Source organism: Alexandromys fortis, unplaced genomic scaffold, assembly GCF_014885135.2.
Source record: "Alexandromys fortis isolate MF-2015 unplaced genomic scaffold, M_Fortis_MF-2015_v1.1 scaffold_99, whole genome shotgun sequence".
Taxonomy (NCBI): domain Eukaryota; kingdom Metazoa; phylum Chordata; class Mammalia; order Rodentia; family Cricetidae; genus Alexandromys; species Alexandromys fortis.
Genome location: NW_026067982.1, coordinates 1235481 through 1248548, shown reverse-complemented (window position 1 = coordinate 1248548; position 13068 = coordinate 1235481). Strand labels below are relative to the sequence as shown.

Genomic DNA, 13068 nt, shown 5'->3' with positions numbered 1-13068 from the left:
AGGTCCAGCTGAATCTGGGGAGCAAACCAGACCTCTGTCCTGAACCCAGAAACCAACCTCAAAGCTGGAGTGGCATTGGTGACTCAGACCATGACACCCAAGGGTTTTCTGCAAGACGGTGACCACCGAGAGGCAGTCAGTGAGTTAGGGAAGCGATACTACACACAAGCTTTTGTGCGCCTTGTCTTCAGGAGACTGGGCACCACCTGGCACGAAGGCTTCTGAGGACTCACACTTGCGATAGGTGCCTTCTACTGTCCAAGGCACATCAGGTCACTGATCCTCCAAACGTCCTCAAAGCCAAGGGTTTCACAGTGACTCTCTGAGACAGAATAGCAAGGCTGCCAACAGCCTGCCAACACATCTGTTTCTTCCAGGTTTCTCGCCAGCCCATCCTGGAGCCCAAGTGTCAACTGGGCAAGGCAACAGCTAAGTGGCTGACAGGAGAGAAAAAGGGGGAGCAAAGAAACCAGGCAGGGACAGGGGTGACATGCCTGTCACCCTGCTAGCTGTCCTCAGGCCTGGAAATGGGACTCACCAAGAGGGGCTGATCATGACTTTTCACCTGTGCTATCTTCCAGAACTCTTGCATTCACCTACAATTCGCTTCAACAGGAGAGCCTGCCTCCCAGAATACAAACAATTAGCTTCCAAAGACTGCAAGTCACTGGGGTGAGGCATAAACTATGAATTCATTTTTAAGTTTGTAGTTTATCAAGAGCTGTAATATGGGGCTGGAGAGATGGCACAGTGGTTAAGAGCACAGGCTGCTCTTCAGGAGGTCTTGAGTTCAATTCCCAGCACCCATGTGGTGGCTCACAGCCATCTGTAATGTGATCTGATGCCCTTTTCTGGTGTGCATGAGGACAAAGCACTCATGTACATAAAATGCATTTAAAAAGTACTGTAAAAAATGCAGCCAGGGATGTAGCCCAGCAGCAGGTAGAGAGCCAGGGAGTCAATCCCCAGTAAGGGAAATAGTAAGTCTCTGGGTGTGGTGGGTGGTGGAAGCTGATTACTCCAGAGCTCAGAAACATGACACAGGAGGAACAAACTCCACTGTACGGTAGGAAGACTCTTCTCAAAAGAAAAACACTGAACTCAGGATACAGGTCCATGCCAACAAGGGAGCCAATGAGAATCCAGAGAAGAATGCTGGGGCCTCAACTCAATTGTGCCATTTCCTTAAAACAGAACTCTAAAGTCAGCAAGCTCTTTGTGAACCTGCTTCAAGAACAGAAACTCTAGAAATACGTGCTCCACTCACCTGAGCCTTTCGGATCTCCCCAGAAACCCCAGACGCCCTTCACCTCCTGTCAGCCATCTCACCACAGGTGGAAGTCTAAACAAAAGCCTCGCAGTGAAACACTGAGCATTTGACCATAGTCCTGGGGCCAACCCCCAGGACTATGGGTGTCTCGTGTGCTTCAGAGGGACTAGGCAGCCCCGGTCACAGTCACTGAACTAATATGTAGACGTTAAGTCAGAGCTGCTCTTCAACCAGGAGCTTCTTCTATGCAGAGAGCCCAGTCTACAACCCTGCGTACCAGACTGACCTTGCTGCTCGTGCCAAGCAGCCTGTTTAGGGTGGTGCCAAACAGGCCCAGATGCAAACACCAAAGTAGCAATTTTTAATTTTAAAAATAAACATATAAGGCCAGGAGTAATGGTGCACATCTTTAATCCCAGCACTCAGAAAACAGAGGCAGGCGAGCACAGCACAACCAAGGCTACACAGAGAAACCCTGTCTCAAAAATCCAATAATAATAACAACAATAATAAAATAAATAGACACATATCTTTATGTGTCAATATACACATACAAACATATATAAGATAAAGTTGCATACATATTATACTAATCAGGCTATAAATTCACTGTTGCAGGGGCTGGAGAGATGGCTCAGTGGTTAAGAGCATTGCCTGCCCTTCCAAAGGTCCTGAGTTCAATTCCCAGCAACCACATGGTGGCTCACAACCATCTGTAATGAGGTCTGGTGCCCTCTTCCGGCCTGCAGGCATACATGTAGACAGAATACTGTATACATAATAAATATATAAATATTTTAAAAATTCACTGTTGCTTAACTTCCTGAAACTGCATTCCGTCACACCTTAGCTTATTATGTGCACCTGTGCACACACATGGAGGTCACAGAACAACTTTCAGGAACTGGCTCCTCTCTTCCACCGTGTGAGTTCCAGGGACTGAACGCGCGCTGTCAGGATAGCGAGTAAGTCCGTTAACTGGCTGAGCCATCTCACCAGCTCCACGCTGCTTAACTTAAATTTTAAAAGAAGAGGAGAGAAGTGGGTGTCACTCGGGTCGAGTTCGCACAAGGTCTTAGACTCCATTCCCAGAACCAAAGAATAAAACAATTAAAGGGGGGGAATGAAGGGGGTTGGGGAGTGAGCTCAGGCCTCGTGTGCACAAATACACCTCTAGTCCTGGCCACAGCAACCCAAAGGGCAGGAAACAGGGTTCGGGGCCTAGTTCCCGCCTCCAGGAAAACACATTCATGTGCCGCCGCCTCCTCATCCCAGCTCCCAGAGCTGAGTCTGGAAAAGCACTTTGGGTTCCTGGAAAGAAAGGCCCTTCGGAAATATCGGGAACTCGACTGGAAGGTGCCATTATTTGTCATCTGGAGGATGTCTGTGGTGTTTGAAGGGAACCACTCCTCCTTCAAAGCCAAGACTATGGCCAAAAACAACAGAGGGGCTGCTGGCAGCCAGAAAAACACAAAGGTTCTCTCCACCCCCAAACCATGAGCTGTCCAGCCTCTCTGTGGGACACGAGACGGGACCTGGTCCTCACAGCCCCTCCACACACGTGACAGACTATCTCCTGTCCGACATGGAAAGACAAAGCTACATCAAGAGATCTGCCCGAGGGAGGCCACTCACCTCTGGGTTCCTCCCCGTGACATTTCTCCTACAGCGGATTTGGGGTATACAATGAGTTCCAGGTCAGCCTGAGCTACGGAGCAAAAATTGTCTCAAACAACTAAAATAAATAGATCTTCAGGCCTTACAAGCCCTGGCCTGGCAACACAATCCTGTGACCTGCAACCCTACTCCAGACGGCCCCACAGGTTCCAACCACCAAGCAGGAGAAGCAAGGTAACATAAGAGGCACTGTCTGACTGCCTTTCCACCCAGAATATCCTTGGAGGCCCTAGGATAGTCAATGCTGGGGCTCAATAAGTGTCACTGTCCGCCGGCAGGTGCTACTTTTCTCAACCTGGCCTAGACACTTCCTGTCCTGTCACGCCGACAGCCAGCCTAAGCCCCTACACCTTTCTGCGCATCACTCTCAAGGCATAAAGTATGACTCCTACCATGAGAGTAAAGCTAATGAGCCCTGACGCTTGGAACACAGCCTTCCTGCTCCCCCGGGGACACAAAAAAAGGGCAGGGCTGGTGAGAACAGGAAGCAGAAAGGAAGGGACTACTGAACCCCCAAGCAGGGGAAGCCACTCCCCAAAAGCTGAAATCAAGTCTAAGAGCAGTTTGGGGGCACAAAAGGTGGCCACTGGCACCTCCACGACCTTCCCAACTAAGAAAAGTAACTTCAGAAGTGCCGGTGTCAGCCAGACTCCCTCAGTCCAAGGACTTTGGTCAAAATTCACCCTAAATGTTCAAGTGGTGGCCAAGACCTAGGCAAAATCACCTGGCTTTTCTGAGGCTCACTTTCTCTACCCTAAAATGGAGCTTGGCCCTCACAAGTTTGCTCATCACCACTGACGGTTAGAAATCACATCATGATTTATACACACGTATGTGAAAAACTATGAATCATAAAATAAGCACTCGATTACACAGCACCCTGAGTTATTACTCACTCGCATTTAAGTCTCAAGTCTCAGTTAAAACACAAGCCCTTCACAGCCAGGGGTGTGTCTGTACTTACGGTAAAATCAGAATTCTGAAGCTAATCTGCCTAACCTTGCTCATAACAGTATACTGGTCAGCTCCCGGGCAGGTTAGTTCTCTGGGTCTCCGTTTCCCTGTAAATACAGGTACAACAACAGTGCCTTCCTCAAAGACCGGGGTCATCTAAGTCATTGAACCTTTAATCATCGTGAATCGTTGGTCTTTTTAGTTCCTTGGAGAACCTAAATACTTGTTGGTTGAGTGATGTAAAACAAACAGTTCTCCTGGCCAGTTTGCCTTCAAGAATCTTCTCTTCCCTCCCCAAGAAGTGGACAGAGTTTACACTTCCCCCTTAGTACCTTGGGCTTCTGAAATGTTTCAAACCAAAATGAACACCTGGGTCTTCATGTCCAGCCCTTTCTCTGTATGCCTGGGAGCAGGTCACCCTGTCTAAGTTCAGGCCATTCTAGGAAGAATGACCATCCCACATCTCCACTCCCTGCTGCAGGGAGTACTAACCAAGGCCACTGATGGGACACGTCTGACTTACAATCTGGCATGCAAGAATTCCTCTCTGTCCTCCACCTTGGACCTTTTGGGACACAAGCCTGGAGAGGACTTTGATCCCTCCGTGGAGAACAAATCACAGCTCCACTAGAGGCCCATGGTAGCCAAGGACCAAGAAGGCAGTTTCCAGGGGAACAGCATCCCTGGAAACGCATCTACGCCCAGTTCCCATCCTCACTGCCTTTTATTCTCCTCCTACCTCTGTAGTGGGCTAAGTCACCTACCCACTATTGCTAGGCAACTTCACAGGGAAGTGCAGCTGCCTCTCCAGCCCATACCTGCCTCTGACCCTAGGAAAGCTGCCCTTGCCTGCTGTCCCTGGGGACGGCAGAAGGCAAGCAGTGACTATAGTCCAACAGGGTTTATGTCTGAACACCCCTAGGACTCTCACACGTCAGGGACTTGGGAAGATACGGAAAGCCACCTTTCTTCCCCAGCCCTATTCTCAGGTTCTTATATGTCATATTCTCAAGACAGTGTCCAAGAATGGGCCAATCACACTCTACAGAAATGCTTCTCTTCCTGACGACTCTTCAGCTCTCCTACCATGGTTCATGGCTCCAAATCCCAGCCCAGGAGCAGGCGGCGAGCAAGGAGAAATGGGGAGGGGGGGTTTGCACAAGTAAGGATAAGCTATGAGGATGGCAGGTGTCATCTGAACTCCCGTGACAGTATGCACATTTGAGAGGTGGGATGACAGGCAACTGTCAGCTTCTTCTTTTCATTAGTCTTGGCTTGGCTTTTTTCAAAATTGAGACCTAATTCTCATAACATCAGTGTCACCAATTTTGCAGTGCACAACCCAGTAATTCTGAGTGTACTCATAAGGCCATACATCCATCACCACTGTCTTAATTCCAGAACATGTCAACCCCTGGGGTTTTATTTGTATACATCCATCTTTGCCTAACGTTCCTGCGCAAGGCAAATACCAGAGGGGGGATAGAACCACCAGCTTCAGATCCTAAAGCCACAGCCGCCCTGACCTTGAGATCCTGAAAAGGTCAGACAGTTCTCCACCTATGAATGTGACAACAGTAAGGCCCAACTCACAGGGACACATCCGCACACAGGTCCTCAGGATAGCTACTGTAGACTGGACTCCTAGTGCTCCCCCACGGAAGTCCTGTGAAAGACTCCCCAGGGCACAGTGGAAGGGCACAAGACAAGGCCTGAGGAACTCTGCCCCCTTAACCTCCAGATGGCAGATCTTGGTTGTGCAGTGGGTGGGGCAGGAAAGTGGGCCTCCAGGAGGCTCTCAGCCCTCTTCTCCCGGGTCTTCTCTGTCCCTGTCCTCTCAAGGCTCCTTGCCTGGGTCAGGGCCGGGTTCGAGGGTGCAGAAACCTGAACTGATGGGTTAAGTAGGACTGCACTGACCCATATGAACAGTACCAGCATACGGGGCTACAAGACTTCCTCTGCCTATGGCCTCTTGGCTGTGAATTCTCTGAGGAGCCGCAGACTAAAACTGTTCAAACCACCTCTAGCAGAAAGACTGCAGGACCTGCCAAGATTTTATTCTGACAGGGTCTCACTATGCAGCCCTGGATGACCAGGAATTCAGCACATAGACCAGGCTGTCAGATGTTCCCAGCCTCTGTCTCCTAAGTGCTACGAATAAAGGCATGCACCCCACACCTGGACCCGCCAGTATTCTTGTGAGTAAACAGGCCCAGCTCACAGGACCACTCCTACAGAGATGTGGGGCCACTGGCCATATCAAGAGGAGAAAAGGCAGGGCCAGTAGAGCAAGTGATCCCTGGCTGCGTGTCAGACTGTGCATCTCTGAGGCTGACTGGCTGGGATGACCCCAACTGTACCTGGAGAGGTGTGAGCCTGAAAAGCCTGACCAGTGTGACCTGCTTAGTCACTCTCGGCCAGTGAAGGACCAGGGGCTGGGTGTGTAGCCAAGTTGGGGCAACGCTTGTCCGCCACGCATGAAACGCTTTTTGAGTTCAATTCCTAGCCCCACAGCCTAAGCTGTTACACATCTATGCTCCCAGCACTCAGAACACAGAAGCAGGTCATTCTCTGCCACACGGAAAATTCAAGGCCAGCCTGAGTTACAAAAGACCCTGATCCCCAAAGAAAAAGACAAAAAAAAAAGAGGAGGAAAGAAAGAGAGAAGGTGGGTGAGGCCAAGTCCAAATGAGGAAGAACGAGAGGGTGTCCCAGCACCTGATTCGGGTGGCTTGCTCTGCCCCTCCCAGGCAGGCCCCTCACCTCACCCTTCTGAATGCTGCGGCACAAAAGTCACTTGGTTTCCCAGCAGAAACCTCTCTTCACACACACACACACACACACACACACAACACCTTCTCCACCCCGGGCTGTGTGCAGACTCCCTCCCTACCCTGGCCACAAAGCCTGTCAGCCGCTCATTCCATCAGCTGTTACTGACACGACTTAGTATGACTGCAGATCTTTCTGGTCTCCTAGTTGTCAGGACCCAGCAGGCAGGTCACCCAGGGTATTCACTCAACACTCTGCACCTGGTTCCTGGAGTCATCTCAGCAATCCATGCATCGAGGACTGGACTCTTTTCTAGGAGCCACACATCTGTGACCAGGTCACAGAGCAGGCTGGGGCTATCCCACCCCAACTCTAGACCCACAGAAAATACCACATGCCCTCAAGCCCAATTTCCAGTCTGTGGCCTCAGCACCAGGCCTTTTAAGAGCTGGTGGGAAAGGTAGCAGCCCAGCCACCTTGGAGCACCTCCGGAAGCCGGCCTCAAGGAAGATTCCTCCAGAAGACACTGACCACGTGCCCTTTGCGCGTCTACGGCCTCTTCTTCCTACAAGCCCACATCCAGTGTCCCATTGTTCAACAATCTGGTTTTTTGGGCCACAAGCCAGGCCTCCTCACACCTGTCTGGTCTAGGGCCAGCTGGCATCTGGGGCCTGGTGGCCCAACTCTTCCCTCCCTACTTCTCCTTCAGGTTTGATCCATTGCTTAACCAATGGGGCACCTGTTCCCAGCTACACCAAGTGAGCATGGGGAAGGTGCAGGAAGGTGTAAGGGCAGGGCAAATTCCTGGGCTAAATGGCTCTTTTAAGGGACGCTCATTCTCTGTGTGTCGTTCTTGCACTATAACACAGTGACACAAATTTTAAGTACTTTTTTTTCCTGATTAGTTTTTAATTGGGGAGGGGGAGACTTTGAGACAGGGTCTCACCATGTAGAACAGGCCAGCCTAGAATTCACTAAGTAGCTCCAAGATGGCACAGTTAGCCAATGAAAGAGCCAACATTTTGACACACACAGACACACCCCACCACACTAAGTGCACATTTATCTCCAGAAGCTGGAGCCAGGATGCAGGCCCAGGATTGGGTCTTTACCTAGAAACAGACCATCCATGTCCTCAAGCAGCACCCTCCTCCTCCAAATCCTGTCCCTGCTCAGCACCAGGAATGCAGCAAAGAACTGGACAACCTGGATGACTGACCCCCACAGACCTGTCAGGGGTACGGCAGTCAAGAAGACAGACAAAGACGGCTCTGAGGGTGGAACAGCCAATTCCTTGCTCTTTCTAATTCCACTTCCACCAGGTACCACCCTGATTTGGGGTGTTTAGTCCTTCCCAAGTAAACCCACCCCTTCAAGTTCTTACTCCCCCTTTGGAAATCCTGGGTAGGCTCCCATGAGATGGCCCAGCCGCCCAGAAAACTGTGACTGAGGTGGCCTATGTCTACCACGGGCGCAGAACTGGGATCTGGGTCTTCTCCATAGCTATTCGCATCCGCCTGCCAAGGCTGCTGGGTTTCAACAGCTACTCACTCACTCAACAAGTGTTGATGCGATGTCTCACTGGGAAAAGCCCTAGGGCTGACACTTGTGGGTTCCCTCCAGAACCTCCACGGCTTCAGAAACGAGAAGAGAATATAGTTGAGGAGCAGGACTGATGTGGGAGTGATTTCTTATTAATAAAGAAACTGCCTAAGCCCCTTGATAGGCCAACCCATAGGTGGGTGGAGTAAACAGAACAGAATGCTGGGAAAAAAAAGCTGAGTCGAGGAGTCGCCATGATTCTCCCACTCCAGACAGACGCAGGTTAAGATCCTCCCTGGTAAGCCACCTGGTGGGCTACACAGAATATTAGAAATGGGTTAGGTCAATCTGTAAGAGCTAGCTATTAAGAGGCTGGAACTAATGGGCCAGGCAATGTTTAAAAGAATACAGTTTCCGTGTAATTATTTCGGGCATAAGCTAGCCGTGCGGGCGGCTGGGTGCCAGGAACGCAGCCCCACCGCTCCTAAATCAACACAGGACCACCTCCTCACAAGTTAAAATATGGAGCCCAAAGCTAGAAGGAGCTGGCCCAAGGTCACAGTGAGAGACGACAGGTCCAGAACCTAACCCTAAGTCAAGATTCTCTTTAGCCTGTTTGACACCTGTGCACAAACACTCACGGGCGTGGCAAGATCTCTGGGAGGGAACACAGAGAGGCCTGTAGTCATCATGAAAAGAACTGTCTCGGCAAAGAAAGAAGACTTCAGGCCTCCTCCTGGAAGTCAGGAAGGCCATCAGAGCTGCATCTCTAGTTTCTGGGCCATAGTCACATTTTGCATTTGGAGGTATGGGGACCAACCAAGAACTCTGCCCCAAAGCATTCTTTGAAGAGGGGAGAACCATAGCCACCCCACCCCCTTCGGTTCCTTGAGTCATGCCTCCTGCCTGCTCGGGCTTCTACCTGCATCCACCTCCACCAAGGAAGCAGTTCCCACCACTCATCATTTCATAGGAGCGAGTAAGAGCTGGAAGGAGGGGGAGGCTCGGTAGGGTAGAAACGCATCAGGTTCTATCTTACTCAGTGTCCCACTTCCAATGCCTAGAACTCAGCCTGGCTCACAGTCTGTGCTCACACAAAGCCAGGGAGATGGCTCAGTCACTAAAGGGCTTTCTGCACAGGCATTAAGTACCTAAAGTCAATCTCTAGCACCCACATACAAAGTTGAGTATGGTGGCCCACGCCTGTAACCGCAGGGGTAGCAGGAGCAGACACCACTGGAGTCAGCTGGCCATCCAGACTAGCTGAGTTAGGAGTTCCAGGTTCAGGGAGAGAAATGCTGTTTTCAAAAATTAGAGGGCTGGAGAGATGGCTCAGTGGTTAAGAGCATTACCTGCTCTTCCAAAGGTCATGAGTTCAATTCCCAGCAACCACATAGTGGCTCACAACCATCTGTAATGAGGTTTGGTGCCCTCTTCTGGCCTGCAGACACACACACAGACAGAATATTGTATATATAATAAATAAATAAATTTTAAAAAAAAATGAGGTAGAGAGTTGGCCAGGTGTGGAGACAAAAACATGTGGTATCTCTGTGAGTTAGAGGCCAGCCTGTTCTACATGGCAGAGTTAAGGCCAGCCAGGGGAGGGCATACACAGAGAGACCCAATCTCAATAAATAAAGTGAAGAGTGACTCAGAAAGACGCCAGACATCCGCCTCTAAGCACCACATAGGCACACCCACACATACACCGCTCAGAGAGCTAAGAAGCCAATGACTCCAACTGCACATACCACCTCAGTGGTCCCATATCACATCCTCCCCATTCCCAGGCAGGAGGAAGAAGAGCAAAACCTACTAGGTGCTGCTTCGCCTTAAGAAGTCCCTCTGTAAAAAAAAAAAAAAGTCCCTCTGTAAATCCCAATGACTCCTCTGAGAACTAGGCAGAGCCAAACTTCTGCAGCAGAGGAAACTGAAGTTCACAAAAGACAACCCTGGGAATGAATGGCCTGGGGCCACAACCAGGGACCAGGTTTCCCAAGTCAAAAGCAGAGGGCCTACAGCCAGGCTCCTATTATCAACCCAAGTCGGTGTGGATTCCCAGACACCAAAACCCTCTCTCTGGGTTCTTCCCATCCTTCCTCCCAGTCCACCAGACACCAGCTCCCAGCCCAAGCTACTTCTCTCTGACCCTGGTTTGCTCATCTTCTCGTGTGTCCAGCTCACAGAGCTGCTGGGACCTACGAGATATAGCGGTACGACGCTGGCACACATTAGCCAGCATCAGCCTATGTGACACCTGCCCAGAGACGACCACATTACTTAGGTGGTCTGTTTCCACCAGGCAGGAGTTCCGGGAAGCTACCATTTTCTCCCCAACCTCAATGAACATGTTCACTCAGCCATTCATTCTTTAATACTGAGTGAACATGTAAGCCCAAGACTCAGCGCCTGGATGCCGGAAACTGAGTCTCACACCCTTGCTGGGCCTGGCTCTTCAAGAGCTCCATCACTCCTGTCTCTTCCAGTACAAAGTTGAACTCCTAGGAGGGACTTCTATTCTCCATGGAAGAGCCCAAGATTTCCATCACTCTGATTCCACCCTTCCTGACCATCTTGAGAAAGTTTTTGGATTTTTTTTTTTTGTCTTGTTTTGGTTTTTGTTTCCTTTTTTTGAAAGAGAAACAGAGGAGGGAGATTCCCTGTCCTCTCTGGGAGTCTCCAAATTGCTCATCCAGTTTTCTCCTCCAGCAACAGTCCCAGAAAATAGGGGAAAGACCCTCAACCTTCAGCTCCCGAAGAGGGGGAGGGGGCTGACAGGAAGAGGGCGGTGTCTTTAAGCAACCAATACATTACAAAGAAGTCAGTTCAAAGCTAAGGGACTCTCTTAAGTCGCGGTTGCTGTCGGAGACAGGGGCAGGGCCCCAGGTCGCCTGCTTAAGGAAGCCCATTGTGGTGTGTTTTAAATTACCTCTGCTTGTCTGATGAAGTGAGTAAAGGGGCACCGTTTCAGGGCTTAGGATTCCTGAGTGAGCTAATACAGGATGCCTTTAGCTGAAGGGGAAAAAAAAAACTTCAGTCGGCTCTCTAAACTCCCCCCCCTTTTAAGTTTAAAAAAGGGTATGAATGTTACCATTTTTGGACATGAGCATTCTCCCTCAAGCCCAGCCCTAACCGCACTATCCAGAGGGACGCGCCATCCTGTCCCCCCCATACCCAGATCACGAAGGGGGGGGGGGAGTATGAAATGGGGAGGGACTGGACGGGAATGGGAGGTGGGGTTCAGGGTACGTGGCTCAGGGAAAGGGCTCGCTGCGCATGCAGGAAGCCGCGGCGTGGTTAATACCTCCCACCCACCCCCCAAGAGTGGTTTCTGACCTCTTCCTGCCACTAGCCATTACACTCGGGACCCATCGCCAATCCCCAGCCCAGAAGGGGCAGCAGATCCAGGACCTCGCTGACGGCGTCTAGGATACAGCGCAGGGCTAAGCAGAGATCCTCAAAGAACGACCCCAAATATCTCCTGAGACCGTCCCTCACCACGGAGCCCCTCAACTAGAGCCAAGCTACCCAAACTCGCGTTTCACTAGGAAACGAGCGAGTCGGTAGGGCAGGACGCAGATGCAAGGCTTGCAGCTACCAGCTCACTGAGTTAAGCAATAAAACGGTTCACCGTCCTGACCCCGCCCCCACAGGGCCCTGGGGAGCCCGCAAACGCCCCCCGATTTTCTCGGCCCCAGCAGCACTCCAGCACGTCCAGTTCCAGGCAGATGCCGAGGAAGCAGCCAAACCCTCCGGCACCCGCTCTGCTGTCTGCCGACTCGGCTAGGGGCGCAGAGTGCGGGGCAGCTTGCCCCTACGGTACAGAGAGCCCCAGGGGCGGCCCAGGAAGCGCGCTGCCACCGCACGCCATATGGAGGCGCCAGGAAGGGAAGGAAGGGGAAAATCGATCCCGAGTAAGCAGCCATGGAACCGAAGTCTCAGCCCCAGCCTCTCGAGCACCGCCCCCACGCCCTGCCCACGCCGGCAAGGTTTCGGCAGCAGCGGGGTGGCCTGGACCACCCGCTCCGAGGCGACCTGCCCGCAGGCGACGCCACCTCCCAGCGCTGCGGCTGGCAGTTCGCGGGCTACAGGACAGGGGTGCTCCCCTCTTCCGCCCGGTGCCTGTAACCCAATACCCCACCTCGCAGTGGCCGCGTTGTCCCCGCCTCCGCTCTTGAGCGCCGGGAACTGGTTTCCAGCCGGGAGCCCAGGAGTGCGGCGGGCAGAGCGGATCAGGACTCGGAGATGCGGAGGGTGGGGATAAATGCTAACCTTCCTCTGCTGCTTCTCCCAGGCCGGATCCAGAAGCAGGTCCCGGTCCCAGTCCTCTTCGGGCTGCATGTAGTCGTTGGTCTGCTGGGAATCATAATGGTCCATGATGGTGCGCGCGTGCTAGGGGCTGGATTTTTTCCTCCACCTTCTCTCCAGGCGACGGCAGCTGCTGCCCGGGTGTGGGGAGGGAGTCGGCAGGGTTGGGCTGGGTTGGGCTGGCGGGGCCGGGCTCGCTCCCCTGAGCCCGCTTCCGCCGCGGCTCTGCTAGCGGAGGCTGCTGCTGACGGTGGCGGCGGCTGGAGCTCGCGAACTGCCTTCCTGGGGAGCGCGCTCCGATCTAATCTCCACGCACACTGCGCTCGATGAACACTCGCGCTGCCGGAGCGGAGGCGGGAGGGGGCGGGGAGAAGGGGCAGAGCCCTCCCGAGGTTCTCCATTGGCCAGGCCGAGTTGCCCAAACTTCCCCCCCAGCGCCTTTCATTGGGAATTCCTGGCATCCGTCAGGCGGGTCCCTATGCATATAGGTGGACTGGGCGGCCCCCTCCGGGCGCGCACGCCACCGCCCACTCCCTGGGTTC

At 52.3% G+C, this 13068-nt stretch overlaps 1 protein-coding gene across 3 annotated transcripts in view; it reads right to left on the bottom strand.

Annotated features, from left to right (window-relative positions):
- Actn1 (actinin alpha 1) overlaps positions 1-12813 on the bottom strand; it is a 94237-nt gene extending 81424 nt beyond the window's left edge. For all 3 annotated transcript variants that reach the window (XM_050158643.1, XM_050158644.1, XM_050158645.1), the window contains exon 1: positions 12491-12813. In XM_050158643.1, the coding sequence (XP_050014600.1) occupies positions 12491-12595 (105 nt within the window). In that variant the 5' untranslated portion in view covers positions 12596-12813. The remainder of the gene's footprint in view (positions 1-12490) is intronic.
- Positions 12814-13068: the final 255 nt, after the last annotated feature.